This window comes from Mangifera indica, chromosome 13 (assembly GCF_011075055.1).
Source record: "Mangifera indica cultivar Alphonso chromosome 13, CATAS_Mindica_2.1, whole genome shotgun sequence".
In the NCBI taxonomy this organism is placed as follows: Eukaryota; Viridiplantae; Streptophyta; class Magnoliopsida; order Sapindales; family Anacardiaceae; genus Mangifera; species Mangifera indica.
In genome coordinates this window covers 11,133,126-11,160,658 of record NC_058149.1, presented here as the reverse complement: position 1 = coordinate 11,160,658, position 27,533 = coordinate 11,133,126, and the positions used below count along the sequence as shown (strand labels likewise).

Sequence of the window (27,533 nt, the reverse complement as noted above, 5' to 3'; positions counted from 1 at the left end):
CGATCAAGTAATTGTATTTGGTTTTTGTTGTTTTGAAAATGTCATTATTTACAACGTCACGCTTTTCTTCAACCCAACTTAACTATAATTGTTTATATTATAATCATCTCTTAATTCAGTTACAGAAAACCTTTTCTATTATTATTATTATTATTTTTTAAGCCAATAATCGTATCAGAACAGGATTATTATATTAGATTAGAATTAATTACATTAAATAAAATAAATCTTTAATCATCTTATTAGACATAATAAAACATATTGAATAAAATAAATTTTGAATTTAGTTACGGACCTCACAATCATTAAATTAGATAGATTAAAAATTTAATTTTGATATATCTGTAAATAACACTCTTTTATATATGAAGTTTTTTTTTTTAATCCAAACTATTCTTTCTCTTTCGGTGTTCCTTTTCTATTATTTTCAAAACAGTTCTTTTTTTTTTTTTCTTTTGAGATCAACATAAATGTATATTAAGGAACCTAATTAAATAGTGTGACAATCAATCACATAATATGTTAATTGTGGGATAAATTTCCTTTAATGAAATAGGAAAAAAGTGGGGGATTATTTGTTGCCATAAATGTATAAGATCCTACAGTTGTTTATTGTGAATGAATAATCCCATGTTTCATTTTGGACCCATCACCCAAAATAATTAAGAGCAATATTATGTATATTCATTTTGAGTATATAATTATATACATATTTATATATATATCATCATATAATTAGATATTGTTTTATCTTTAATTCAAAATCATTTAATTATGTAATAATATATATAAGTGTTTATATATTTATATATTGAAAATGGGTATATATGGTTTATTGAATTAATGATTGTGAATCTACAACCATCTTGACTTTGTGTTATGCTAAAATCAATCAAATGTTAGACTCAACATTATTATTATTAATGAATATTGGAATAAGGAAGGATGACAAATGAAGATGGTACGTTAAAAAAGGAAAGATGTTTAGGGACACAAAAAGAAGAAGCCAATGAAGGAAAGCCCAAGAGAAAGAAGAAAAGTTTAGCAGCTAGCCAACTTAAGAAAAAATCAGAGTTTGTTACGACTCTTGTCGTAGGAAGCCCGTAAATCCATGAGGTTAGGTTTAGCCAAGGGACCAATGTAGGTTATTCAATATTTAGATAATACCCACAAACTTCACTCACCTCCATCAATTGACTTAAAAAATATAAAAAAATCTAATATTCAGGCGCTTTCCGCGGCAATAGGAGTTGAATTTGCTTATTAGCTTTGTTTAATCAATGCTCAGGTGCCAATAAATCCACAACTTGAAATCAAAATACGTCATAAGAATGACTTCTTTATTCTCAACAAGTCTTCACCTGTTCACCTAGAATGCAAGGCCAGGGGAAAGTCAAGACTTGACATGATCAAGAACAGAATTACTGAAACATATAATGCAAGATGAACATTAACGGCAATTTCATAAACTTCTGCTGCAATTGAAAATTGTTTTGCCTACCAGCTATTGGTAGACAAAACTACAAAAGAATTATGCTAGTCGATACATCAAAATGCTACTTGTTATGCTTAGCATACCAAATTATTCATAGAAAAAAATGGAATGTCTAAAATTTCTCTTATTGTCAACTGCATGGGCCGTAAAAGAGCTTCAAAGCATGCAGATGCAAAGTGATATGGGCAACAAGTCTGGCGCCTGCCTGGTTCAATACAGGGAAGCAACTCAATTATGACTTGAATTTTTTGCCGATGGAATCATAGCTTGGAACATTAATGACTGCAAAACAAGAGTAAGAAACGTATAGAGAGATGATCACTCAAGAAAACCAATGGACCAGAATAGAATAAAAGTCTGAATAAATCCATAAAAATACCATCTCCATATGATGCCATTGTCAGTGGGGATGAAAGAAGCTTCTGGGCTATTGAAGTAATATCCTTCACTGTAATATCATTCACAGCCTTCAAGAAATGATCCACAGGTTTCCTATGAAACAACAAATAATTTAGCAGGAAACCATCATATTACATCTGATGAAAATGCAAATATGCATTAACAAACAAGTATCCAGATTGAAGTGAGTCATTATTTTATCAAAGCCAAAGCAAAAATCAGTCTGCTCTTTTTGTAATCAACAGAGATCATATATCTTTCAAATCAAATGTTTCCACATATACTAAGTTCTGCTTAGGGAACAAATAAACATAGATTATAAACTTTCACCAGCTATGACATGGAAAAATAGGAAAAAGGTCATTGTCTAAACTAGACCTTTTAAATTTGAGAATCTATACTGTACATTACAACCACGAAAACAGTCATAACCTGCACAAAGCAACATTCTCGTGCTCTCACAAGTTCCAGCCAGTTTTTTGACACTAACATAGTCACAATTCATAACAAAATGAAATCTCATGTGCTGATTCCCTGTATTTTCTTCCTCATAGTCAAAGTCAAGCAACAATATATCTTACTTCACTACCAGATACTGAATACTACATTATCAATATACATTCACCACAAAGTGTAAGATGCAGACAGGAAAGAGATAATATACAAAAAAAGAAAAAGATTCTTGTGGTCAATTGTAATGATTTATCAGAGCATAATCCCTCTGAGTCAACAAAAAACTGATATCATAACTCCTAGCCATACCTGTCACCATATGTCAAAACTTGTCTACCTATGTCTTCAGATACAACCATCTGCACAATAAGAAAAAAGAAGACAAATAAAAAATTTCAGCATCTTGAGAAGAATGAAATTAACTAGAAATGTACAATTTATATATTAGATCAAGAATTGAAAGAAAAAATTTGGCATACTCTGGATTCCAAATTCATCAAAATTGCAGATTTGGTTGATTGTTTAGCACGATCTAGCTGTACTTGGTCAACTTGACAGAAAAGAGAATGCAAAATTTAAGTCAGTATTGGGCTAACAAATCAAATATTCTAAGCAAGAAATGTTACTGAACAAGGTAAGAGTTTGAAGGAAACCTTCTCCAGGAGTGGCAACTGCAATAAGCTCCTTCACTGCAACATCAATGGCTTTCGATACAAAATCAGAACCCTGATTCAAGATACAAGCATCTTCAGTAGAGATATCTGAAGCAGAAGTTACTGACATGACTGATCCAAAACTAATTTCATGACTAAAGGATGATGAGAGATTCCTAGAGCTTAATATCTTAATAAGGTCATACAAACAATCACTGGGTGCTTTCCTATCACCATTCTGGAATCTGGAGGAAGAAATGATTTGGTTTCTCCCCTTTCTTCTTCATTCAGGGCTGGGTGGTTGCCCTTCTACCTAGGCTAGAGGTTAGCATAATAATAGTTTGTGAAGAGATAGGAGTATAGCTGTAAAAAAGTTTACCATAAACCAGAATCTCCTGAGAAGATTGTTTTATAAGTAAATAAATAAACTAGAATAGTTAAAGTTCAAAATGGAGGCTTACAGTGGTGGCCAGAATACCAAATAAGCCAGTATGATTGTAGATGTTGCTAAACGCTGAAAATGACTGAACTTGTGGATACTCATTCAAGACACGACGATCTGTTCATCAAATTAGCACAAACAATTATATGACAATGACATGGTTCCAAATAAGTGACGCAAAGTGATAATTAAATGAAAAACTACATATAAACAGAAGTAAACGAATTTATTCACTAAACAGAACATTTTTCTTTATGAGAAACTTTGAAAGTTGTAATAATAAAAAAGAGCTATAGAAAGAGATTAAGCAGATCACTGAAATAAGTACACATTACAAACTTGCTACTTATAATCCAACAGTACACTGACAAGGGATCACGATAATAAGATCCAACTTACATAGTCTTGAGTACATTCCTTTTCCAGGCCCCCCTGCTGAGAATGATCCACCTCCTCCCAGTAGCATCTACAATGCATTACATTTACTATTGCTTCTCAAATTAAATCAATAAGTATCAAGAAATATATATATGCAGATGAAAGGAACCACAAGATAACACAACCCTAAATATGTTTCCGTTAAATTTTTAAAAGGTAAAAAAGGTAATTTCAAGAATATTATGATGATATTGTAGTCCACTATCAAAACCTGAAGAACTGTCAAAGCCATAGCTTCCTTCTCTTTATGCCAACCACCAGGAAGTTCAAATGCAAGAGCAAAATGGGTTCTCTGGTCCTGGAAGGGGAAATGACACTTATAAACCTTTTAGGAGGTTAATAAAGGCAGAAGATTAAGTTTTTGATGCATGACATCTACAACACATACCCCTGAATCAGCTTGACAACGGTAATCACCACCAGTGTACACAGACTTTGGCTCTTGAGGACGAGGGACACTGGGTAGGTCAGATAAAAGAGGTTCTGCTACAGATAATAGCTGTTCATGTTCAACACCAGATGCTGCAACTACCAACCGAGAAGCGGTATAATTTTCCTGAAATTCTCATAAAAACTTCAGTAAGAACGCAAAAAGTTGCATGGTATTAAAAATTAGAATAAATTCAAGCATATATTAACATATTAGACTTACAGCAACAAACTCCTCCAAAATCGTACTATTCAATCTACTTATGGCAGATTCTGGGGCTAGAAGAGGATTAGCCAATGCACCAGAGTAACCAGCAGAGTGGATTGCTTCCACTAGCAAGCCTTGGGGATTATTGGAAGCATCACTGATCTCCGATTTTACCTTCAGAAGCTGCAGAAGGAAAATATCACTTTTGAGCAGGCAACAATCTAAATTGGCCTTAGAAATGAAAAAAAGTGCAAATAAAATGATGAAAATACCTGCTCTTTAACCTCCCAATCCAGGAAAATAGGGTTCCTCACACAGTCAATAAGCAGCTCTACCATTTCAGGAACATAAGTTTTCAGAGCATCAAAAGTGTATCCCATCTGTTCCCTGGAAGATGAGGCTTGGACATTACCTCCAATTGCCTCCACTTCCCGCACAATACGCAGGTAGCTCCGATTTCTTGTGCTTTTAAAGGCCATCCGCTCAAGCAAGTGTGTGGCTCCAAATGAGATTGGTGACTCATAGATTGAGCCACAATCAACATATAAACCTATTGAAGCAGCAGGGCTCTGATTTGCAAAAGAAAGAAACAAACTTTCTTGATAAAGTATAAAATAATTCCCCTCAAGAACAAAGGGCCTTGGATAAGAAAACAAGTTGTCTATGAAAAGGTATTTGCATGCATACCACTGATGTTTCTGATGCAATTTTGACACCATTTGGGAGAGTCGTAATCTTGGTTTTACCGGGTTCAACATAATCAGGCAATGAAGGTGGAAGAGAGACACCTGGAAGTGGAAAGTCCAGAGGAGGTGAAGAATTGGATCGCTCCCCAGTCAACCAACTAAAGAGACCACCTGAAGAGGATGAACTTGTGGCAACAGCACTAGAACTGGCAAATCTTGTGGCTGCAGGTACCCTACCACGCACATGGCCCTGTTTTCATAATTTATTGTAACATCACACATTTACACCACATGTGACAACCATCATACATCAATATATACACAAGTGTAGCATTGCATAAGCCATGAATGAATGAGAAAATCCATATAATCTAATTACTCAAGCAACTAACAAATCCTGCATGAGTCATGTCATTATCCAGTAACAATGGTACTTCTCCATCATATTATCGCTTCTAAAATTATTAAGTCACTTAGGATAAAAGTTTAACCTTGCAATTCTTTAAATCTTTTAATTTACTTCCTCACCAGGAAGCAAGAAGAAAATAGCAACACTACATTATTATTAGAAATATATCTAAATTCCTAGAGAAAGTGAGCAAGGGAATAAAACCTAATCGGTATCAATTTCATCACATGAATATGCATATGTATATGAACAGTGATCAAATCACAGAATCCTCCAATTTCAGTTCCATAATTCCACTATTTGATTTCTTCACACATAATGCAGAATAACATACAATTCATTCAGTTTGACCGTGATGAAAGTAATGTGTTTACATTTCGTGGAAGAAAAATCCAATATCAATATGCTTTCTTTCATAAAAACTAGAAAATTTTCGATCCTTTACATTTTGCTAAATACGAAACTATCAACTAACAGAACTATTACGATAACAAGCATAAATTCCAGCGACGTACAGACAGATCTACAACCTAAAAATATAAACATACACAGATTAATCTAGCAATAAACATACAAGCGGCAAATCCAAGAGGCTTTAACTCCGACACAATGAGTGATAAAAACGAGACCACGGTTTTAATCAGGGATTCAGGAGGTTCGATAAGCGAGTACTGACCTTGAGAGAGCGAAGGCGAGAGGCAGCAGTTCTATACATGGTGATCGTTGGTCACTGTGAAACCCTAGTTCGTACGGACGAGTGATGAAGACTGGTTGGCTCAAGAGAAGGAAGGACTCTCCTCAGTATTAGGGGCTTGTGGGTTGAGAAATGTGATGAGCCGTTGAAGTGATGGACACGCGTCACCAATCTGATCCGTCTAATGATATTGTGCTCAATGATTCAATCTTAGCCGTTTAAATGATTACAGCCTTATTCTCTGAACAATTTATCAGTCGTCTGATTGTCTGATTTTGACCCCGCCTTATTTACGAAAATAATATTTCAATTTTGAAATGTATAATTACATAAGGAGAAATTATATTAAATGATGTTATTTTAATTACAAAATTAAGTATTTACAATATTATTTTTAAATGACACTTTTTCAATTTAAATAGTTCTTAAACTTGAATCCAGTCTCTTTATGGAAAGTACTATTGTTTTACCAGTTTTATTAATTTTTTAAATCTAATTATTGATAATTGAGTAGTGTAAAAAAAAATGTGATTGAGGTTTAGTCTAAGCGTCATGTTTTCTAGCAAAAAAAATCATGGATTACACCAAATTATAGGTTTTAACTAGAAAATCCAAGGTCCGTTTAGGAAGAAAGTTGGCCCAAAGTGGGGGCTTAGACCAAAAAATAAAGCTTGATTTTTTCTAGTTAATTCTGATGTTTTAGTTTGAAATTATTTCTTAAATTCGTATTACAAAGTATTACTCTTTGAAGTGCTACTGATTAAAACTACATATTTGTTACAAAATCAGTTAAATTGTCATCTTTCGTGTTAGATTTGAAATGGGAATTAATTGATTTTGAGTAATAATTACGATGAGTTCCTTGATCGAACTGATTGTTGATAGAAGAAATCTAATGATAGAATTTCTTTATATTGTGTTTCAATTATTTTATTTTCTTATGTTGTCGAATGAATCTTTTCAGAATTATCTCAAATAAGTTTCCTCTTTCCGAGAAAAAAAAAAAAAACATATGATATGTTGCATATCTTTGCATGAAGAATGTAAGAAATTTAGCATAACAGATGTTGCTCAGGCCTAAAAAATTTAACTTTTTTCAGACTCCATTTACTTGAATATGATATTTTCTTTCATTTACAAGCCCTTATAGACACAATTAGGAAAAAAGAATAAGCATGTTTGATGCTTTAATTGATTGTAAGATCATGTTTGAAGTTATTTTTGTTTTGATAATTTCTTATGCATCAAGGAAGTTTTGTTGGCTTGAATTGGATATTGGGTTGCCTTGAAAAACATTGATTTGATGACGAGGAACCTACTTCTTCGAGGTTGAATCGATCAATCTTTGGGTATAGTGATCGATTTCATTATCATTGTATCAGATAATTTAAGCTCTAATCTTGATTTAACTTTACTAAGTCTCAAATCCTAACAAAATTATATTTATAAATAATGATATATCATCATATAATTAGATATTGTTTTATATCTAATTAAAAACTATCTCATTATATAATATTACTAACATGAGAGAATAGAACTTGTCACAGAATATTTCTTTGTTTGTACAAGTTTTTACCTATTGTCTCCACACCCTTTGGTTAATGAGGCGGTGCATGGACTATTACACAAACATTAGTGTAAATGCTCTTTCTAAATTTGTTATTTGTTAACATGGTTGACAATATTAACTTAATTATGTAGTTATCTCCTGGAGTTGGGTATTTAGGTCTTTTCAATGGCGTTGGATATATGAGGGAGGACGTAATCAAATATTATATTCAATTGTGTATTAACAAATATATCTACATAGTATTGTTTATGTTGTTACATTGTCACGTGAATGAGAATGACCTTTTAATAAGTCTTCTAAAGGGGCTTATGTGACTTAGTCGTGCAATTGATGCCCTTGATCTTGTTTTAGATACCGAAGTTGAGGTGCGTCTATGTTGTAGGCTATTAATTTATTATAGACTAAAGGACTATTTCCCACGCAATCTTTGGTGAACGGACCAAAACACACTAATAAAGTTTAAAAACTCAAATACTCATCCGTTCTTAAATTATTTTTAAAATTATCATTAAATATAAGAATAAAATTGTTATTTTAATGATATTATAAAAAATATATAAATTAATCTCATTTTCCCCTACGTTTTAAAAATAAACTTTCACTCTTAAATCTAAACGTTGAAAAATGACTTTTCTACTTTCAAATCCCTAGGTTTTATTCTCTCTAGCGACACCAACACCGACGACCACCATCTTTGTCCTCTTTTCTCCATTTGCCACCATTAGTAACACTGATGACCTAAGAAGAAGCTCTGGTCGATGAACAATCGAAGAAAAATCGAGGATAAATTGAAGATTGTCACGTTTCCATCACATGTTCATTGAGTTCCGTCAAATCAGTTGTTGCCATCATGCTTTTGCGGCCTTCTGGTCTTCTCTTAGCCCATAGTTCTAGACATGGCCTCTAGTTTCAACCAATATATAGCCGATTTGTCTAGATGAAGATGATTCGTTTTCGTCTAGATGATGACTCATCTTCTCTGATAAAGACAAGGTCGAAAGAAGTGAGAGAAATGGTCAAATAGTGCCAATTGCTAGAGAGGGAGAAATTTCATTGAAAAATCGAAACCTTAAAGAGAAAAGTGAATTTTTCAAAACTTAATCTTAAAAAAAAATTGTTAGTTTTCCAAATAAGAGAGGGAAATGAAACATATTTTATTTATTTTAATATTATTCATGAAATGACTATTTTGTACCTTAACCCTAATTAAAAATTCTCAACTGTGTGGCAACAAAGTAAACTTTGGATGAGTATTTAGGTTTTTAATCTCCCATGGGAATACATTTGTCATTTCACCACACTTAGGGTGGGAAATAGTCCCTTGGCTATTATTGTAATTTTGTATGCAATTGTGAAACCCTGATATTATACTATATTCCGTGTTGGGCAGTTGGATTATGACAAGAATGAAAATAGTAAAAGAAAGATTGACTTTCTTTGTCATAATAGTACAAAAAGAATAGTACTTTTATGACGGTAGAATGTTAGTAAAAGGTTAGAAATGTCTTTCCATAAAGTTTTTACGGCTATAAATGGCCAAACAACTATATCCCACTTAAGTTTTAATGCATTTTTAAGTCATATTTACAAAGTTTGAAAAACTCAAAGTTTTATTTATGAGTAAACTACTATTAGAACTTTTCATTAGAGGTAAAGATAAAATCGTTATTTTACTATTAATATTAAAAAACATAAAATTTATTATAATTTTCTTTCTAATTTTTAAAAACTAATAATTTTATCAATATCTAAAGCTTTTTAACTTTGAAAAGTTATATTTTTTGTCGTAAATTTTTTTTTTCACCTCTCCAACCACCATCTCTGACGTTGATGACCTTCTTTCTTCATCTTAACTCATTGGCTAATGCATGGGAAACAATATAGAGCAAATCTTTATGTCAAAGATGAAGAGATCTTTATCTCTTCATCTCGTCATCGAAGAGAAGATCTTGACAAATTTCTCTTCAATGACAAGACGAAGAGACTTGCTCCAAATTGTTTCTCTATACTAACCAATTGTTTAGGGTGGAGAGGAGAGATCATCGACGTCATAGATGATAGTCAGAGGAGTAAAAAAAAAATTTGGAGGGGGGGGGGGGAGTATGATTTTTCAAAATTAAAAAACTTTATCTAAAAGAAAAGTTATTAGTTTTTTAAAATTTATGAGAGAAAAATATAATAAAATTTATATTTTTTAATATTATTAATAAAATAACGATTTTATCATTACCTCTAATAAAAAATTCTAGCGGCAATTGACTTCCAAGTAGACTTTTAATTTTTTTAAACTTTACGAATATGATTTTAAAAATGTATAAAAATTTGGTTGAATAATAGCCCTTTGGCCATTATAAATTTATAATAAAGAAAGATAAGATTATATATATAACTATTTAAGTAAAGCACTAAATTGTGTAACTTAATTTGTGTGGTTGAAATTCTGGTATATATGATATCAAGGTGATTAAAGTTGTGAAAAATAATTCCTAAAAAATAAAAAAAATTATTATTTAATGTTAATAGATAATAAATTACAACAGTACTTTTTGATGAAATTGTATATCGCTCCTCATGTCTTATCTCGGCCTAAGGTTGATATGGGTCCGTTAATCCACATATGTCACATTGAAATGAATGAGATGAGTTTTGTTAACATAAAAACAAAAAAAAAATCTCTATTCCAATGTTTTATATTTATATGCGAATATTCCCACTAACCATAATTGAATGATGACCACTAAGGTGGCATTTGTGTCGGTGGAAAATTCATATATAATTATTAATATAAAATAAATATTTTTTAATTATTAATTAGGTTGACAGGTCAATGGGTTTACCCAAACTAATCAAAGTCGGCCCAATTGAATCTAGAAGAACAATAAGCCAAGCCAATATTTCTTTGAATTCCTAAATTATTGAAGAGTCTAGGATTTTACATTTGCTCGACTGGAAAGACACGTGTCAACACCTAAAGAAGGCCAAACAAAAAAGAGGGCCATTAAATTTGGTTCTAGAAATGTTGCAACAATCTGAATTTATTTCCCTCGTAGTTAATCCCAATTACACGTTATTTAAGCATGGGGATGAAAAGATTTCTGTTTAAATTTATAAAAAAATAGTGTTATGTACCGATAATAACATATTATTATATAATTATATATTAAAAATAAAATAATATCTAATCAAATGATAATACTTTTTTATGTGTAAAAATATAATTGTTTTATAAATTAAGATAATAAGGTATAATGAAATCTCATGGTCATACATTTTAATTTAAAAAAACTTAAATATTCATTCATGACAAAATTTCTGTGAAAAATCATAGTTAGAGTTAGAGGTAAACCATTATTTAACAAAAAAATTTAAAAAGCTAAACTTTTATCACATTTTTCTTCCTCAATTTAAAAATCTCATAATTTTTTCTCAAATGTTCTTTCAAAGTTTGAAAAGTGATAATTTTTCTTTAGTGTTTTTTTCCTTTTTTCTCCAACGACAATTCATCATCTACGTCGTCAACCGTCTTCCCTCCCACCTTATCTCTCTCTTTTAGCTTTTCTTCAATCACTAATTGATAAAAATCATCTGAATTTTCAGACGATTTTTGTTAATCAATGGGTAAAGAGATATTGACATAGAGAGAAATAAGATAGAAGAAGGATGATTAATGATCGAAGATGATGGATTCTCGTCGAAGAAAAGGGGGAAAAAAACCTTACGAAAAATTTGTTATTTTTCAAATTTTGAATAAAGAAAAATTACTAATTTTTAAATTTATGAGAAGAATTTATGTGATAAAATTTAATTTTTTTATTTTTTAATAAATAATAATTTTATCTCAAACTCTAATAAAAATATCTTATAAATAAATATTTAAATTTTTTAAAATTAAAAAAAAAAATTTAGATTTTCACTCATCCTCGGTGGGAAAAAGTCTTTGGGCCTATAAATTATAACCATAATTGAAGACAGAGATCTTGGTCCGACCTAAACGAGAGCTGATTCGCCAACCTTTTCCTCACGCTTCCTTTTCAATAACTGTGCACGTCACGCAGTCCATGTGGACCCGCTTGTTTAATGTTTGATGTTTGCCAATGTTGACGGTTTGGGACGTACGCATGCTTGTGACCTCATCCTTCACCAACCAACACAGCTCCTTTTTTCAACTCCATTATAAAATCAATATAATTATAAACTCATTCCGATTTACTCGTCACAAATGTTAAAAAAAAGTGTCACATCCTTTGAATATTTTATTATTTGTGAAATTTTAGTAAGCATACATTTATATACGAAGAAAGAAATAGAATATACTCCTATCACCATAATTAGATTATACTCCTATCTATTGGGTCATAAATATAAGTAAATTTTTTCCTTATAAAACAGATTTCATTACGGGTAAAACTTTGAATCACTCTTCTAATATCTAATCATAAATATAGACATGCTTTTAAGATTCAATCTAACAGATATAACGCGATTGTCTTATTACTCTTTAATTTATATGTACTGATTTAAATATTCAATACTTGTAGAATATTATACACATTTAAAAGTTTTTCATAGGTTATATTATATTAAACGTGATATGTTTGACAACAACTCTTCTGTGTTAGACAATTGAATGTGATTTAGTTAAATATTTTCTATACAGTACAAAAAAAGAAATAGTTTAAGAGAAATTAACTCTAAACTAAATAATAAATTTTAAATTTTGGCCAAATCTTTGTGAAACACCCTACTAAACCATAATTCATGCAAATTTATCAAACAAAAGTTACAAGAATTTGAATTAAGTTGGTGAAAACTTTCATTAGGTCTAGACAAATCTTTATTGACCTAGTGCAATGGGTACACCCTTTTTGACCAACATTTTTGGCTTTTTATATATTTAACTTATTTTTTCTAGTTGAGAATATGAGCTTTGACCAAAAAAAAAATTAAAAGCCCTAATTTCTGGCCAAAATCCATGGATTTGACAAGAGAAAAACATAGTTCAAATTAACTATTAATCCAAAGGGTTTAGCCATTTCATAGGACTTAATCAATGATATACACCATAATAATAAGAACATAAGTTGAAAAATATTTCCTTGAATCATAAAACAAAGAGAGAATGGAGGGATCCAATGAAGATTGAGTAATACATAAAGTTGAGTGAATATGATAAAGTGTGTTTTGTTAATAAAATAGTTAAAAGTAATCTATATGTGCTTCTAATATGTATTAATAATAGTTGAAATTATTTTCATATTTTTCATGTTTTAACATTAACTATTTAATAAAATTATGTGTATTTATAATAAATATTAATTTGAGTATCAATAATATTATCGTGCGTGTAAATCTAGTTAAAAAACAGAAACAGATTTTAAGTTTTTAAACTTATATCCATTTCAGACATGTATTCGTACCACATATGCTTTTAGCAAACAGGTTGTAGATTTTAGAAGAAAAAAAAAAATACTTAATGAAATATGAAAGAAGCCATTAATTTTCACTTTATCTTCTAACAAAGAAACAAAACAAGAAAATGACAAATATTGAATAAAAAACACACAATTTAAAGTAAAAAAAAAAAAAAATTCAACTAAGATGGGATTTTTAGTCTATAAAAGTTTCAACTTAGTTGGATCTACGTATCTCATATAATAATATGATTACAAACAAATAATAAAATAATATTTAATAATATAATAACAATTAACTCAATATAATATAATTAATAATATTGTTATTATATATATATATATATATATGTATAATTAATAATAATTTATAATATAAAATTCAGTAGTGTTAGCTCTGAATCAAGTTTATTTAAATTTGAAAATCGACTCAGTTTAAATTGGTTTCGTTTAAATTTAAATTCAATTTAAGTTGAGAGGTTTAACTTATTTTAAAATTTAATCAAATTTAAGTTAAAAAGAGTTCAATTAGTAAGCTAAGCAGATAGTTCGATTTGATTTAAATTATATTAAATAATTATTAAACGATATTATTTTGTTAATAAATTACAAATTTAAACTATAAATTTAGGTTATATATTCGAATCGTAGATTTAATATAAAGTCAAATTAAAATAAAATTGAATTATTTTTATTCAAATCATTTTTAATATTTATTCAATAAATTTAAACTAAATTATTTTTTATATAAATTAAATTCATATTAAAAAGTGTTCTAATTCGATTCCATTCGTGTCTACTCTTAAAAACCGGTAGATGAATTGTTCCGCGTGAAGCCAATGGACACGTACGTAGCACCCAGGACAGTGATTGAATCCAGAGAGATGAGGCATTGTTGACGAAACCAGAAAGTAAAACCCATTTTCTAGAACAGCATGAATTTCACGCCACTTTCCTCCCTTATAACTGTGTTACAACTTTTCCATATTCGTCAAAAACCACAACAGAGGCTGGAAGAACAACGCCGCCTGTTTCCTTTTTAACGTTATATATATTAATATAATATGTAAAGCCGTCCAAAGAAAACCAGCGAAAACTAGTCTTAGATGGTTTTCTCTTGAGTTTAGTCAAACACTGTGTCGCTGTTTTCTCCTATAAATATGGATTCATCTGTCCCTTCTTGTTGTGACACGTTTCCCTCTATAATTGTATGGATTCAGTTCATGGTTCGTTCTCTTCGTCGTCTTCTGTGAATTCACGTTTCTTGGAATCTTCAAATTCTGGAATTTCGGGGATCAAAAAGTTTTCGTCGGTGAGTTTTAGTTCAAGTTCGCTTTCCAGTTCTAGTAAGGGATCTCCTAGGAAAGGTAATTTGATGGGGTCATCTTCTGATAACACAAAACCGAAGATCGTCAACGGCCCTGCTGGTTATGTTCTTGAAGATGTTCCGCATTTATCTGATTATATTCCTAATCTTCCTGTAAGCTTTTTTTTTTTTTTTCCTCTTCATCTTTAATTTCTTCTTTGTTTGTGTTTCTGTTATGAGTTCGGATTTCTTGCAGAGAAGCTAAATTCTGCTTTTTAAATAATGATCACACTTCTTTATTAGGTGATTTACGGTGATCGATGAATCTAATCATGGTCAAATTATTGCATTTCTTTCCTTTTCAATTCTTCTTTTGTATCACTTGCCTTAATTCTCAGCTTTGTTGATCTCTTGATCATTTTGCTTCTTTTTTGTAATTAATAGATCTGTGGTTAGATAACAAGTAAGATATGCTTAGTTAATTGCTTGTTTTAGTTTTGTAATTGAATCATGGCTTTTTATTGTTATATTCATCTTTTGCAGACATATTCTAATCCACTGCAAGACAATCCTGCGTACTCGGTTGTTAAGTAAGTTGATGATTCGTATCTGTTAATATATTTTATTCTTTTTTTCCGTTTTGGGGACTGTTATTATTCAGCAATATTGGTAACTGGATCAATTTTTCACTTTGCCAGGCAGTACTTTGTTCATGTGGATGACACTGTTCCACAAAAGGTTCTTGACTTCCTTTTTCTTGCTTTCTTTTTTTTTTTTTTTTTTTTTTCTAAGTCATTAATCATTATGTGTTTGTAAAGGATTTCTTCATACTACTAATTGCTTAGTTAGATTTTTTCTTAGTTAGCCATAATCTGAATGTAATGGTTCATTATTGAGAGTGAAAAGAGATTGCCTGTTAATGCTAACATAATTTGGCCTTAGAGAGGCAGATCTTGAAATAGTATTCTTACTGGTTGATTCTCTCTTGAAACTTAGTGCTCCTCACGTTGCGAAAGCTGAACACGGTTTCTCTGACTTGTATGTGTGGGAATGAGGATGGGTATTTTTTTTTTTCTGAGGAAAGCTGGTGTATATGCTTTATGAGATGAGTTTAAGGACCAAAACAAATTAAACTTAGATGTGATTATTTGGTTATTTCCTTTGCAGATTGTTGTTCACAAGAATTCTCCTAGAGGAATTCATTTTCGACGAGCTGGACCTCGTCAAAAGGTATGCATGTGCTTGTGACTTGTGGTTGTGGGTATAATCTGAACTGAAATGATGAAGGACCAGCTCTGAGTTTGTATATTCTTTTGGATTGTTGATGTTTCTCAGGTGTATTTTGAGGCTGATGAAGTCCATGCTTGTATTGTAACCTGTGGTGGCCTATGCCCTGGACTAAACACGGTGATTAGAGAAATAGTGTGCACCCTCTACCATGCATATGGAGTGAAGAAAGTGCTGGGAATAGACGTAAGTGATTAAATATCCATATCTGCTCACTCTTTGTTGTGGTCTGCCTGATTATTTGTTGTGATTGTGCCCCTGCTATGATTCTTGTTAATATTGAATTGCATGTGTGGTGAACATGTTTAGCTATTTACAGGTGAACTTACTCAAGGAAATGTGTCGGTGTACCTGTAGCCTGTATGCTGATATATTTCCCCTGTTTTAGAAGGCATGGCAAAATTATTTTCTTCATTTCAACTGGAATTCTAACATTTTGTTGTTTTTCCCTTATATTGTTTGTAAAAAACAATTTCTTGCCATGCTGAATTTGGGTTGAAATTTAGGACAAAGTTAATTTTTAATTTCATTGTATATTTGTTAGTTAAAAGTTGTTTTTTGATGTGTAATTTGGTCTTGTTGTCGACTGATGAAGTAATGGATTCTGTAGGGAGGATACAGAGGCTTCTATGCTAAAAATACAATTCCTTTAACTCCCAAGGTCGTGAATGACATCCATAAACGTGGTGGAACTATTCTCGGTACTTCACGAGGTGGCCATGATACCTCCAAGATAGTTGACAGCATTCAGGATCGAGGAATCAATCAGGTATTTTAGGAAGTTATAATTCATTTTCTAATTTTCTCTTCACTGAAGATTTAGATGCATTAATTATAACCTAGATACACCCCTGCAAAAAATGGACTCTGAACTTTTTTATTTGGCAACTCAGGTTTACATAATTGGAGGAGATGGTACCCAGAAAGGAGCATCCGTTATATATGAGGTATTCTTCATTCTGTAAACATTAATTGTTCAGAAGTTTAAGTACATAAAATTATCTGTTTCTTGCTATTTCGCTTTAGGATCTTGCTGGCTTTGACAATTTCCTTCATTTTTTTTTTCATAAAAGAATTAAGTTTATCACTGAATTATTAGAAGTTACTGCAATCTAAATATATATTGAAATAAAATCACCTACTCTCTTCATTCAGGAAGTTAGAAAACGTGGTCTCAAAGTTGTAATTGCTGGAATTCCCAAAACCATCGATAATGACATTCCGGTACCCTTCTCGCCTTTTCTAACTTTGGAGTGTTTTTCAGTTTGATACGGCACCTCATATGTCAAATTGTGTACATGATTAAAATCGTTTATTATGTAACAGGTTATTGACAGATCCTTTGGCTTTGACACTGCTGTCGAGGAAGCTCAACGTGCTATTAATGCAGCACATGTTGAAGCTGAAAGTATTGAGAATGGTATAGGACTTGTTAAGTTGATGGGTCGCTACAGTGGTAAGCTCCTGAATCTTAATGAATACACATGTCAATATGTATGTATCTGTTTGACTAGAAATTACATGATAGAAATCATTGCAACCATTGCTTCTTAAAATTGGTTACGCATACATTTCCAACATTAGATAGATGAAGCATCTTTCTATTGGATACTTCATAGTATATAAAAAGTTGAAACGTCATGTCTAGCGTTTATGATTTCCAAACTTAAACGGCTGGACAGCATAAGGCCCTGCGTAAATGTGATGTTTCTATTACAAAGTCATTTACCCGTCCTTATTTATCATTGATCTTGTTAGTATATCGTTCCAGCCAGCTTTTTGCCTCTTGATGAGTTTTTGTCTCTTCAAATAATTTATAAGCAAAGGTCTAAACATTGCAATTGGTTAGTTATTATTTCTATTGATAAAACTATTTGTGCTTATGAAAAACCATTGTCTAACTTTTAGTGGCTCGTTCCTTCTTAATTGTATGTAAATTCTGTCATATGCTGCAGGTTTTATTGCAATGTATGCTACTCTTGCAAGCCGTGACGTGGACTGCTGCTTAATTCCTGAGTCACCCTTTTATCTTGAAGGGGAGGGTGGACTTTTTGAATATATTGAGCACCGGCTTAAAGAAAATGGGCATATGGTTATTGTGACAGCTGAAGGTGCAGGACAGGACTTGGTTTCGGACAGCTTGAATTCAATGTCCCAGAAGGATGCTTCAGGAAACAAACTTCTCCAAGATGTTGGCCTGTGGTTATCACAGAAAATTAAGGTCCCTATCATTTCTCTTTCTTTGCTCACCTTTTGACATTATCAAGTTAAAAATGAGTTATTCAGGCGCTTACGGTAGAGTTTATCTAATATGAAATGGTTGCAGTTATTTTAATTTGTCAAATTCTGGTGTTATGCAGGATCATTTTTCAAAGCAAAATAAGATGGTGATAAACCTTAAATATATTGGTTAGTAGTTGTTAATTTTGGTGATATGATATTTGAATGTGAATTGGTGGTGTGTTAAAGCATTATACTTGGGGTGTCTTACAGATCCTACTTACATGATTCGTGCTATTCCAAGCAATGCATCTGATAATGTGTACAGCACACTTCTCGCTCAAAGTGTTGTACATGGAGCCATGGCTGGCTACACTGGGTATACCAGCGGTCTTGTGAACGGCAGACAAACTTACATACCCTTCTATGTGAGTTAGACTGATAATCACTATGTTATTAAAGTAAACGTTTCTTGTTTTACAATAACTAATTAGGAGGAACTGGTGATATGCAGCGAATCAATGAAAAACGGAATAAGGTGGTGATTACTGATAGGATGTGGGCAAGGCTGCTGTCGTCAACAAATCAACCGAGCTTTTTGAAGCCTAAGGATGTGATTGAAGACAAGCAAGGGGAAGTGGCATCGGCACCAGCTCAATTGTTGGAGGACGAGATTAGTCATGATGACAATCTGGTGAACAAAGAGGTTTACCAAAATAACAAGTGATTTGATAGTATTTGTGATTTTGATTGGCATTTCATACTACGGAGCTTTGTTTGTATATTTATAATTTAATATTATTATTACCATTAATAATCAAAGTATTGTTTATTTAACTAGCTCCCTTGATGTTTGTCGCGTGAAGGGAAGCCAATAGCTTTTATTCAAATAATTATGTGGTGAGATGAGGGGCAGGATCCTACTTAATTCCTCATGCTTTGTTCGATTTTACAATATTATCGAGACAATGCATTATTTAGTATTGGAAGTTTGGAACAAGATTCTCGCTACTTGATTTGATTATACAATTCACTATTAAATAATTTTTATGTGAATTTGTATAATTTTTTTTAACACAAATTTTATGTATACATACGACTCAAGTTGGACACCCATATCCATCCCATTGAAACCTTAAACCACGTACACACTTCTAAATCCTAAACCAATTTTCAGTCCTAGCTTTCCACCCTTAAAGCTCGACCAACTCTTTTAAAAGACCCCAACCCTTATTTATCCAAACATTAAATCAATCATATACCCAACTTTCGAATCCTAAATCACTTCCCTTAGCATAAACCATTTTCAAAACTGATTATCAATTGTAAAACCTTGGCTTGGACCAACTCATTTTAGTACTCTAACCCCTATTTATTTATTGACCCCTTATCGACCCAAACACTTTCAAATTCAACTACATACAAGAGAGAGAAACTCACCTGCATATTCATGTTTTCTTGTCATCGTCAAAGAGTTTCACTACCGCCTCTTCTGGTATTGTCAAATGTCCACCACAAGAACCGCCTTTGAAAACTCACTACACTAGCCACAAATTGATAGATAGGATAAAGCTTGGTATTTTATGTTAGGGATAAGGCTTGATAGAGATAAAACTAGGTTTAGAGTTTGAAGTGTTTTTGTTTATGTACAACTTAGTTTAGGGTTTATGAACCAAGCAACATGGTGAAATAAGAAGAAGAAAACTTGGGAAGAAACTCGATTAAATAAGAAGAGAAAATTGAAGAAGAATCACCCTGAAATGAGAGGAAGAAAAGCTCCGGAATATGTAGTGAAATAAAGAGAATGAGAGAAAGAGAGCATCTGGAATGTGTACGTATCATCCAGATATGAAAAAAAAATCTGACTCTCTGCATGTGTGGAGCCCAGCACACTTTTTTTCCAAAATGAAATTACATATTTGCCTTTTACTTTAATTTTTCCGTTGACATAGATATAATTTAAATGGGAAAATTTTGTTAGTACCAACTTCAGGCGGAAAAGGGTTCTTGCATCAAACCTTAGTAGGAGGGAGAATGTCGATTACTCTCGTGTATTTAATTATTTTTATTTAAGATTATATAAATATTAAATTATGTAATGAAACACAAGTATTTACTTTTATTTAAATTTAATATATTATCTTTGATGTTTTATAATATATATTATAATATGTATTATTAATATAATATAATTAATGTATTATATAATATGATATATATTAATAATAAGAATTGAAATACTTTTTGAAAAAATTAATAATATAATAAAATATATATTTAGATTTTTAATAATATTTATAATATTTTTAAAAATAATAATTTATTTATATAATAATTTTATTTTTTAAAAATATAATTAAAAAATTAAACTTTTTGGACTGCCGTATTCCATTGTAGTGTATTATTGAAGGTATAAAATACGCTGTGTGATGGCCAGGCTTCCCAAACCAAAGAAACCTGAAGTTGAAACACAGACATAGTGAAGTCTTTTTTATTAATTAAGAAAGCAACAAGAGTAATTCTTGTTTTGTTTTGCAAGTGAGGTGCAGTATCAGAATCAGAAAGTTGAAGATGGGGATCAGATTCATATTGATGGTCAACAAACAAGGCCAGACCCGTCTCGCCCAATACTACGAATGGCTCACCCTCGAAGAACGCCGCGCTCTCGAGGGTGAAATCGTTCGCAAATGCCTCGCTCGCACCGAGCAACAGGTTCAGATCCCCACAATTCTTCTCCAATCGCCCTAATCCTTATCCTTTTCACTCTGCACATAATTTCATTATTAAGGTTTCTTTCTGTCTAACATATGTGTGTTATGTCTTGTTTGTAAGAACAGTGTTCTTTTGTCGAGCATCGCAACTATAAAATCGTTTACAGGCGCTATGCATCGCTGTTTTTCCTAGTCGGAGTTGACAATGATGAGGTAAGTGGAACGCTTTATTTACCCGTTGTGGCATCAAATGTATGGAATTAGTTTGATAACAGTTGTGGGTTTTGGATTTATAGTAATTTGAAGACCCTGACATAGCTTACATTCTAATTCACTCGCTTACATCTAGTTAGTTATATGCCATCACAGCTTTCTGGCATTACATTATGTTTGGTGGGTTTGGTTTTTATAAGTGAAAAAGAGATTATTTCTATTTGGAGATGATATCTTTACTCATTCCAATTTATATCATTCATACCATCTACTTGGCTTTAAGATATAATTATTTATATCCATCCCATTTGAGATGGCAATTCAATTGTTTTGACTTTTGAATACGTTCGAAGGTGCCCGATTGGTGTTTACAAAGTTTTTCTTTTATCTTTTGCTTGAGTAACTAACCTATTTGCCAGATTGAAGTCTAAATGGTTTGTTATTTGTTCGCCATTTTAATCCCCTCAAATGATATTAGAGTCAGGTTTATGACATGGACAATAGAAATCCTGTTTCCTATCATAATTGTTACAGTATCTCATCTCCATATGTTAGTGTAATTCAATCTTTTTAGTCTTCTGTTAAGAATTTACAATGTATAACATTACCCTTAAAAATTTGCTACAGATCTCTGTTACAGCTAGCTTTGTCCGTTGAATGAATTAATGAAAGGAGTTCTGAAGCCAAATATTAAGTAACATATGTACTAGTAGTTAATATCTTTGCTGATTTCTCTAAATTGATGGTCCATGTGCAAAACGATAAGAATGATTTGTGAAGATTGATGGTATTTGTCTTTATTTTAGGAAATTGGTGCGCTTTTTCAAAATTAAAAAAAGCAGAATGTTTGAAGACGTTTATGTTCTGTGTGAATTGATTTTAAGCTTAGTGCTTATTTAATTTTGTTGATCTCTCACTTGTGTTCTCCCACGTTGCAGAATGAGCTTGCTATTTTGGAATTCATACACTTGTTAGTGGAAACCATGGATCGCCATTTTGGCAATGTGGTAAGGTCTCTCATTTATTACTAAGCAATTAAGCTTGTCAATTTGGTTTTTGTTGAATTGCTTGTTATTTATGATTTTAAGATAGTAAACTTAGTTCTTATATCTTGTATGATTATGACTGTGCAGTGTGAGTTAGATATCATGTTCCATTTAGAGAAAGCACATTTCATGCTGGAAGAAATGGTCATGAATGGGTGTATTGTTGAGACAAGCAAGCCAAACATTCTGACACCGATACAGCTGATGGAAAAATCATCTTAAAATGGTTTTGTTTGAATTTTATGATGGGTTTCCGGCTTGTTTTTGTTTCCTATAGTACAATAAAAGTTTAAACAGTATCAATTCCTTGATAATTCAATATCTTTTAGTTAATTGTTTGATTCATTATTGATCAAGTGGATGAAAAAATGTACGATGAACTATAAAAGTTACTAGTTTGAAGTATCTTCATTAAAATCTGATAAGCAAGTGTTGAGCTACCCCAGCTAGACGCCATTGGGGTGATGTTTCGGTCTGAAAACTCCTTCCGCAATACTAACAGAGTTCAAATGAGGCTACAATTCTTATAATTTATTGAACTAATATCTGAAAAATGTTTGATCATACAATTTCCTTTGTGGATGAGGACATGTTTCAATAGGAGTAGATCCCCAATTCACATAGGTACATGAAATGTGTTGACATCTACATAATAACTATACAGTAAAGCTCCTGAGCAAGGCCGGCTAATTGCCTATTTACCTTTCTGCTATGTATATCCACCTGGAAATGAGTACCAAATCAAATGGCTGCTGGCTTCCCATTCTTTCTGGGGTCGCTCACAGCTGTGAGTGTCCCTCGGAATATTTGATCTTTTCCAATTTTTCTGCCTATCTTGATGGGGTTTTGCAGGTTTTGAACAACAAGCTGCACAATAGCTCCCCCTGCTCTAGCCTCCAGCTGGTGACCCCTCTCTTCCAAGAAAAGCTTTCTTTCATCCGCGAGCTCAATGCGATCACCATCAATTACAGTCCAGTTTTCATATAAAACCTTATTTGGTATTAGCTGCAGAAAAAAGTAGGGCAAAATCAGGAGCTGTTTCTGAATTCAGTGTGATGATATATGTTAATAGGAAAAAATTATGAACCTTGTGGTAGACCCTTGGATTCTGAACAGCAGCTAAAGGCTCCATCCCCAAGACAAAATGGTTAAGAAAAACTTGGGTTACTGCTGGAATAATGTACATTCCACCACTTCCTCCAATAACCCCAGCCAGTTGATTATCCTGCCACGGAAGGACATAAAAATGATCTTTATCTCAAAACAAGACCTCAAACACAACAGAGCAATTGCTTTTCTTAACTAGTTTATAGAGTTGCATGTTAAGTCACCATCATTTCTACCTTTCCTGAGAGTAAAGCTCCGAGAAAGAAGAAATACGAACAGGATGACATTAGTACCTTAGTAATGATCACAGGTGTCATCGAAGACAACGGTCGCTTGTTTGGTTTGATAAAATTTGCTGGAGCTGGTGGTAACTTATCAGGGGATATCTCTGAGGGTATTGAGAAGTCTCCCATCTCATTATTGAGCACAATGCCCGTAGAAGGAGAGAGTATCCCTGCTCCAAAAGGATAATTAACAGTAGTTGTCATCGACACAGCATTTCGATCAGCATCTACGATGCAGAAATGGCTTGTTCCATGATCTCTAAGCTGACTCCACCTGCACATTGAGGACTCAAACAATTCACACTCATGAATTCATGACAACACCACCAAAAATTTTTGCAGTTATCATACCTGTACATATAGTAGTCTGGAGAGAAGGTGGTGTTGTCAAATATTTTTTGCTGAATTTGCTTGGCATAAGATGATGAAAGCATTTCAGACACAGATTTGTTTACATCAACAAAATTAGGGTCGCCTAAGTTCATTCTAGCAGCAAACATGTGTTTAAGTGCTTCAATTAACCGATGTAAACCAAGATTTCCTTTTGCAGCATCTGAACTTCCATAGCTATCAAAGATGTTTAAAACCTGTTTAACATCAATATTTAGAGTGATCACATCTACATACTTTCACAACTATGAAAACGAAGAAATACAGAGAGTACAGGAAATGCAGGGAAAGGAAAAAAAGCTTTACCCACCATGGACATCCCAACTGTTCCACTCGATGGCGGTGGCATTCCGTATACAGTATAGCCCAGCACATTCACAGACATTACATCCACTACATCAACCTTGTAATTCCTTAAATCCTCCATTGTTAAAATCCCACCAGCCTCTCTCACATCTTTCACCAACTTCTCACCAACAGTTCCATTATAGAAGGCTTGTGGTCCTTGTTCTGCCACTGCCTCTAGGCTTTGAGCTAGCTCAACATTGTAGCAAGTATCACCTGCTTGTAACAATTTCCCATTCGGTGCAAGCACTTTCCTTAAGCCTGGGTCATTAACGATCATATCTGCATTTTTAGCTATGCATAATCCAAGATATGGAGCAACTGCAAAACCATCTTTGGCAAGTTTTATGGCAGGTTGGCACAGAGCAGTCCAAGCCAAACGCCCATGTTTCAACCAAGCTTCATGAAGGCCAGCTATCTCACCAGGAACTCCCATAGAGAGAGCACCTGAATACTTGGCTTCAGGATTGTTTTCATACATATTCTGTTTGATGACAATAACAATGTTAACAGCCAAAAGACACAACTTGAACCAGTCCATATTTGCAGAAAGAGAGAATTATGAACCTGCGAAGCAGCAAGAGAGGCGGTTTCTCTCATGTCAAAAGCTTGAGTTTGGGAGGTTGATGAAGAACGAACAATCATAAATGCCCCACCTCCTATTCCACTTGCCATTGGATTAACAACACCAAGGCAGAATGCTGTTGCCACTGCAGCATCAACAGCATGCCCACCTTGTCTAAGCATTGAAGCGCCAATTTCAGAACAACGAGCATCATCAGCTGCAACAACACCTTGATCTGACTCAATGATATCAGCATCATTCAATTCAATCCTTCCATTGCACTTGTATTCTCCTCTCAGTAACCAACAACTTAAGTCATCTTTGAATATGAGGCCAACAACTGAAATACAAACAACATACCCAGCACTGAATTGATTATAATGACCAACTAAGAATAAAAATTGCTAGCATATATGCAAATCTAACTTGAATTCAAGCTTGACTATGACATAATTAAAGAGCTAAACATAATTTGATGCGCAAAAAGTAGCCACAACCCACCTCAAAATTCAAACAAATTTGAAACTATAATCTTATGATTAACATGTAACCCAAAAAAAAACTAAAAATAAAATGAAGTGCATTCTTAATGGATACATGTATCTCAAACTCAATTATTTTGCTGAAATAAATCAATCCATCCAAAAAGGCCAGAAAAAGAAACTAAAGAATTCACAGAAATTAACGGAAAGAGATGGAAGAAGAGGAGAACTGACTTGATATAGTTAATAAAACGCAAAGCAGCCATAGAATTCTGGTCCAACCCTTGTTCTTCTTAATAGTATGCAGATCATTGCTGGGGAGAAGTGGAGCATCCAAGGTGGTGCGTGGCCTCATTTGGTGACAGCGGAAGAGAAGAAGAAGAGAAGTTAGTTGTAAATGGTGAAGGTTGAAGAGTTGGTGATTGTCCTGGTTTCTTGCAACTTATATACTGAATATTTTAATGTTGTATCGATTGTGTCAGCAATGGAATCACCCCTTGAATTCAAATTCAATCAAGACTGGTCTCAGTGAAAATCTCTCAGGTGGCCAATCAGCTTTTGCCAAATATATACATCCGGTAAGAAACAACAGCGATCAAATTGTTAACACAGAACGCGCGGTGCTGAAGAAAATTGGATTATTCTCTCCTGTTTTAGTGTGAAAATGGTGGGCCAATATACATATATATATACTGAATATGGGAAAATTTAAGCATCGTAATATTTATTTTTATTTAGAAAATTAGAATTAAATTTAGATGATTGATATTGAAAAAGCAAAAATTTGTGTATTCTACTGATCAGAAAAGAAACGCAATTAAATTAACGTTTGCGATGACATCAAATTTTAATCAAAGGAGAGGACCCATACAATAGTTGAAATATTTCAATGTGTGGACGCCATTTCCTTGCCATCTTGTCACTACCTACGCCAACGTCTGTCAACAGATTCCCTGCATAAATATTTGAAAATTTACAACAGAAAATCTAAGTAGCCAAACCCAAATTGATAAACTATAGTTTGACCGGCTTTAAGGGTCACAAAAGTTGTTCAAATTGATTTTTAGACTTGTATAGTACCATTCTAGGTAGCACGGAAACGGAAACAAGGAAACGGAAACGTGGAAACGTATTTTCTTAAAAAAGTAGAAAACAGAAATGTGAGAAAATGTGTAAATATAAAAAATATAAGGTTTTTTTTATAAATATGAAATTTTTATAAAAAAAATACAATAACTTATATTTTAATTAAAAAAATATACCAATTGATTTTTTCCAAGCAATTTAAAATAATATATAACAAAATAATTTTATACCAAAAATAAATTACAAATTCAAGTTCTTGAAATATGTATGTATAAATTAAATCAATACTTATATATTCATCTTTTAAAATGGAAAATAAACATGTATATAAATCAATATATTTTATCAAAATGTAAATAAATCAACCTACAAACTCAATATTATTTCATCAAAATAATAATTTCCAAGGGTCAATATCAAAGCCATCAAATAAAATATAATGAAAAAAATTTAAAAAATAGTAAAGAAGAGAAGAAGACGCCCAACAGAAGAAGAAGAAGAGAAGAAGACGCCCAGTAGAAGAAGAAGACGGCCAGGACAGCAAAGAAGAGAAGAAGATGCCCAGTAGAAGAAGAAGACGCCCAACAGAAGAAGAAGACGCCCATGACAACAAAGAAAAGAAGAAGATGCCCAGCAGAAGAAGAAGACGCCCAGGACAACAAAGAAGAGAAGAAGATGCCCAGCAGAAGAAGAAGACGTCCAACAGATTGACAACAAAGAAGAGAAGACGCCCAACAGAAGAAGAAGACGCCCAGGACAGCAAAGAAAAGAAGAAGATGCCCAACAGAAGAAGAAGACGCCCAGCAGATTGATGGCAAAGGAGATTGACAGCAAAGAAGAGAAGACGCCCAGCAGACTATTACGCACAGGAAACTATTTTTGTTATTTACTTTCAAAATCCTTTCAGAATCCATTTAGGATACATTTTCAAAATTCTGGTATGCATAGGAAACTCTTTCTGTTAAAGAAACACGTTTCCCTTTTATCTAAAATTACCGAAACGGCTCCGAAACGTTTCGTACCAGTTTTGGGCCGTTTCAAAAACCGAAACGTTTTGGATTCGTGAAAACGCACACTGCTGTGCGTTTCCGTGCTTCTTAGGTACCATTCAAGACCATATTTAGTTAAGAGTAATTTTCCCATCCAAAGTTTGGCCTTAAAACACTTCTATCCTCTATGAGATAGCTTTAGTGACAAGAGT

The 27,533-nt window shown here is 32.7% G+C and overlaps 4 protein-coding genes across 4 annotated transcripts; 2 read left to right on the top strand and 2 right to left on the bottom strand.

Annotated features, from left to right (window-relative positions):
* Nucleotides 1-1,444: 1,444 nt before the first annotated feature.
* Nucleotides 1,445-6,468, bottom strand: LOC123195108 (mitochondrial-processing peptidase subunit alpha-like). Its single transcript, XM_044608714.1, has 13 exons — nt 6,289-6,468; nt 5,205-5,453; nt 4,790-5,086; nt 4,533-4,700; nt 4,269-4,436; nt 4,092-4,178; nt 3,842-3,908; nt 3,462-3,559; nt 3,001-3,073; nt 2,827-2,897; nt 2,657-2,706; nt 1,875-1,987; nt 1,445-1,777 (listed from the first exon to the last, which is right to left on the bottom strand). Exons 1-13 carry the CDS (start codon nt 6,325-6,327, stop codon nt 1,728-1,730), a joined length of 1,530 nt encoding a protein of 509 aa, XP_044464649.1. The 5' UTR covers nt 6,328-6,468; the 3' UTR covers nt 1,445-1,727.
* Nucleotides 6,469-14,191: 7,723 nt separating this feature from the next.
* Nucleotides 14,192-19,103, top strand: LOC123194613 (ATP-dependent 6-phosphofructokinase 3-like). The gene is made up of 13 exons (XM_044607903.1): nt 14,192-14,770; nt 15,140-15,186; nt 15,295-15,334; nt 15,764-15,826; nt 15,932-16,069; nt 16,494-16,652; nt 16,777-16,830; nt 17,039-17,107; nt 17,210-17,339; nt 17,839-18,104; nt 18,244-18,292; nt 18,377-18,531; nt 18,618-19,103. Exons 1-13 carry the CDS (start codon nt 14,501-14,503, stop codon nt 18,828-18,830), a joined length of 1,653 nt encoding a protein of 550 aa, XP_044463838.1. The 5' UTR covers nt 14,192-14,500; the 3' UTR covers nt 18,831-19,103.
* Nucleotides 19,104-20,538: 1,435 nt separating this feature from the next.
* LOC123194614 (AP-4 complex subunit sigma-like) lies at nt 20,539-22,406 on the top strand. The gene is made up of 4 exons (XM_044607904.1): nt 20,539-20,815; nt 20,941-21,027; nt 21,966-22,034; nt 22,161-22,406. The coding sequence occupies exons 1-4, from the start codon at nt 20,675-20,677 to the stop codon at nt 22,293-22,295; spliced, it is 432 nt and encodes a 143-aa protein (XP_044463839.1). The 5' UTR covers nt 20,539-20,674; the 3' UTR covers nt 22,296-22,406.
* A 177-nt stretch (nt 22,407-22,583) lies between these two features.
* On the bottom strand, nt 22,584-25,890 carry LOC123194612 (glutathione hydrolase 3). Its single transcript, XM_044607902.1, has 7 exons — nt 25,481-25,890; nt 24,767-25,104; nt 24,165-24,683; nt 23,816-24,051; nt 23,474-23,738; nt 23,161-23,298; nt 22,584-23,078 (listed from the first exon to the last, which is right to left on the bottom strand). Exons 1-7 carry the CDS (start codon nt 25,599-25,601, stop codon nt 22,815-22,817), a joined length of 1,881 nt encoding a protein of 626 aa, XP_044463837.1. The 5' UTR covers nt 25,602-25,890; the 3' UTR covers nt 22,584-22,814.
* Nucleotides 25,891-27,533: the final 1,643 nt, after the last annotated feature.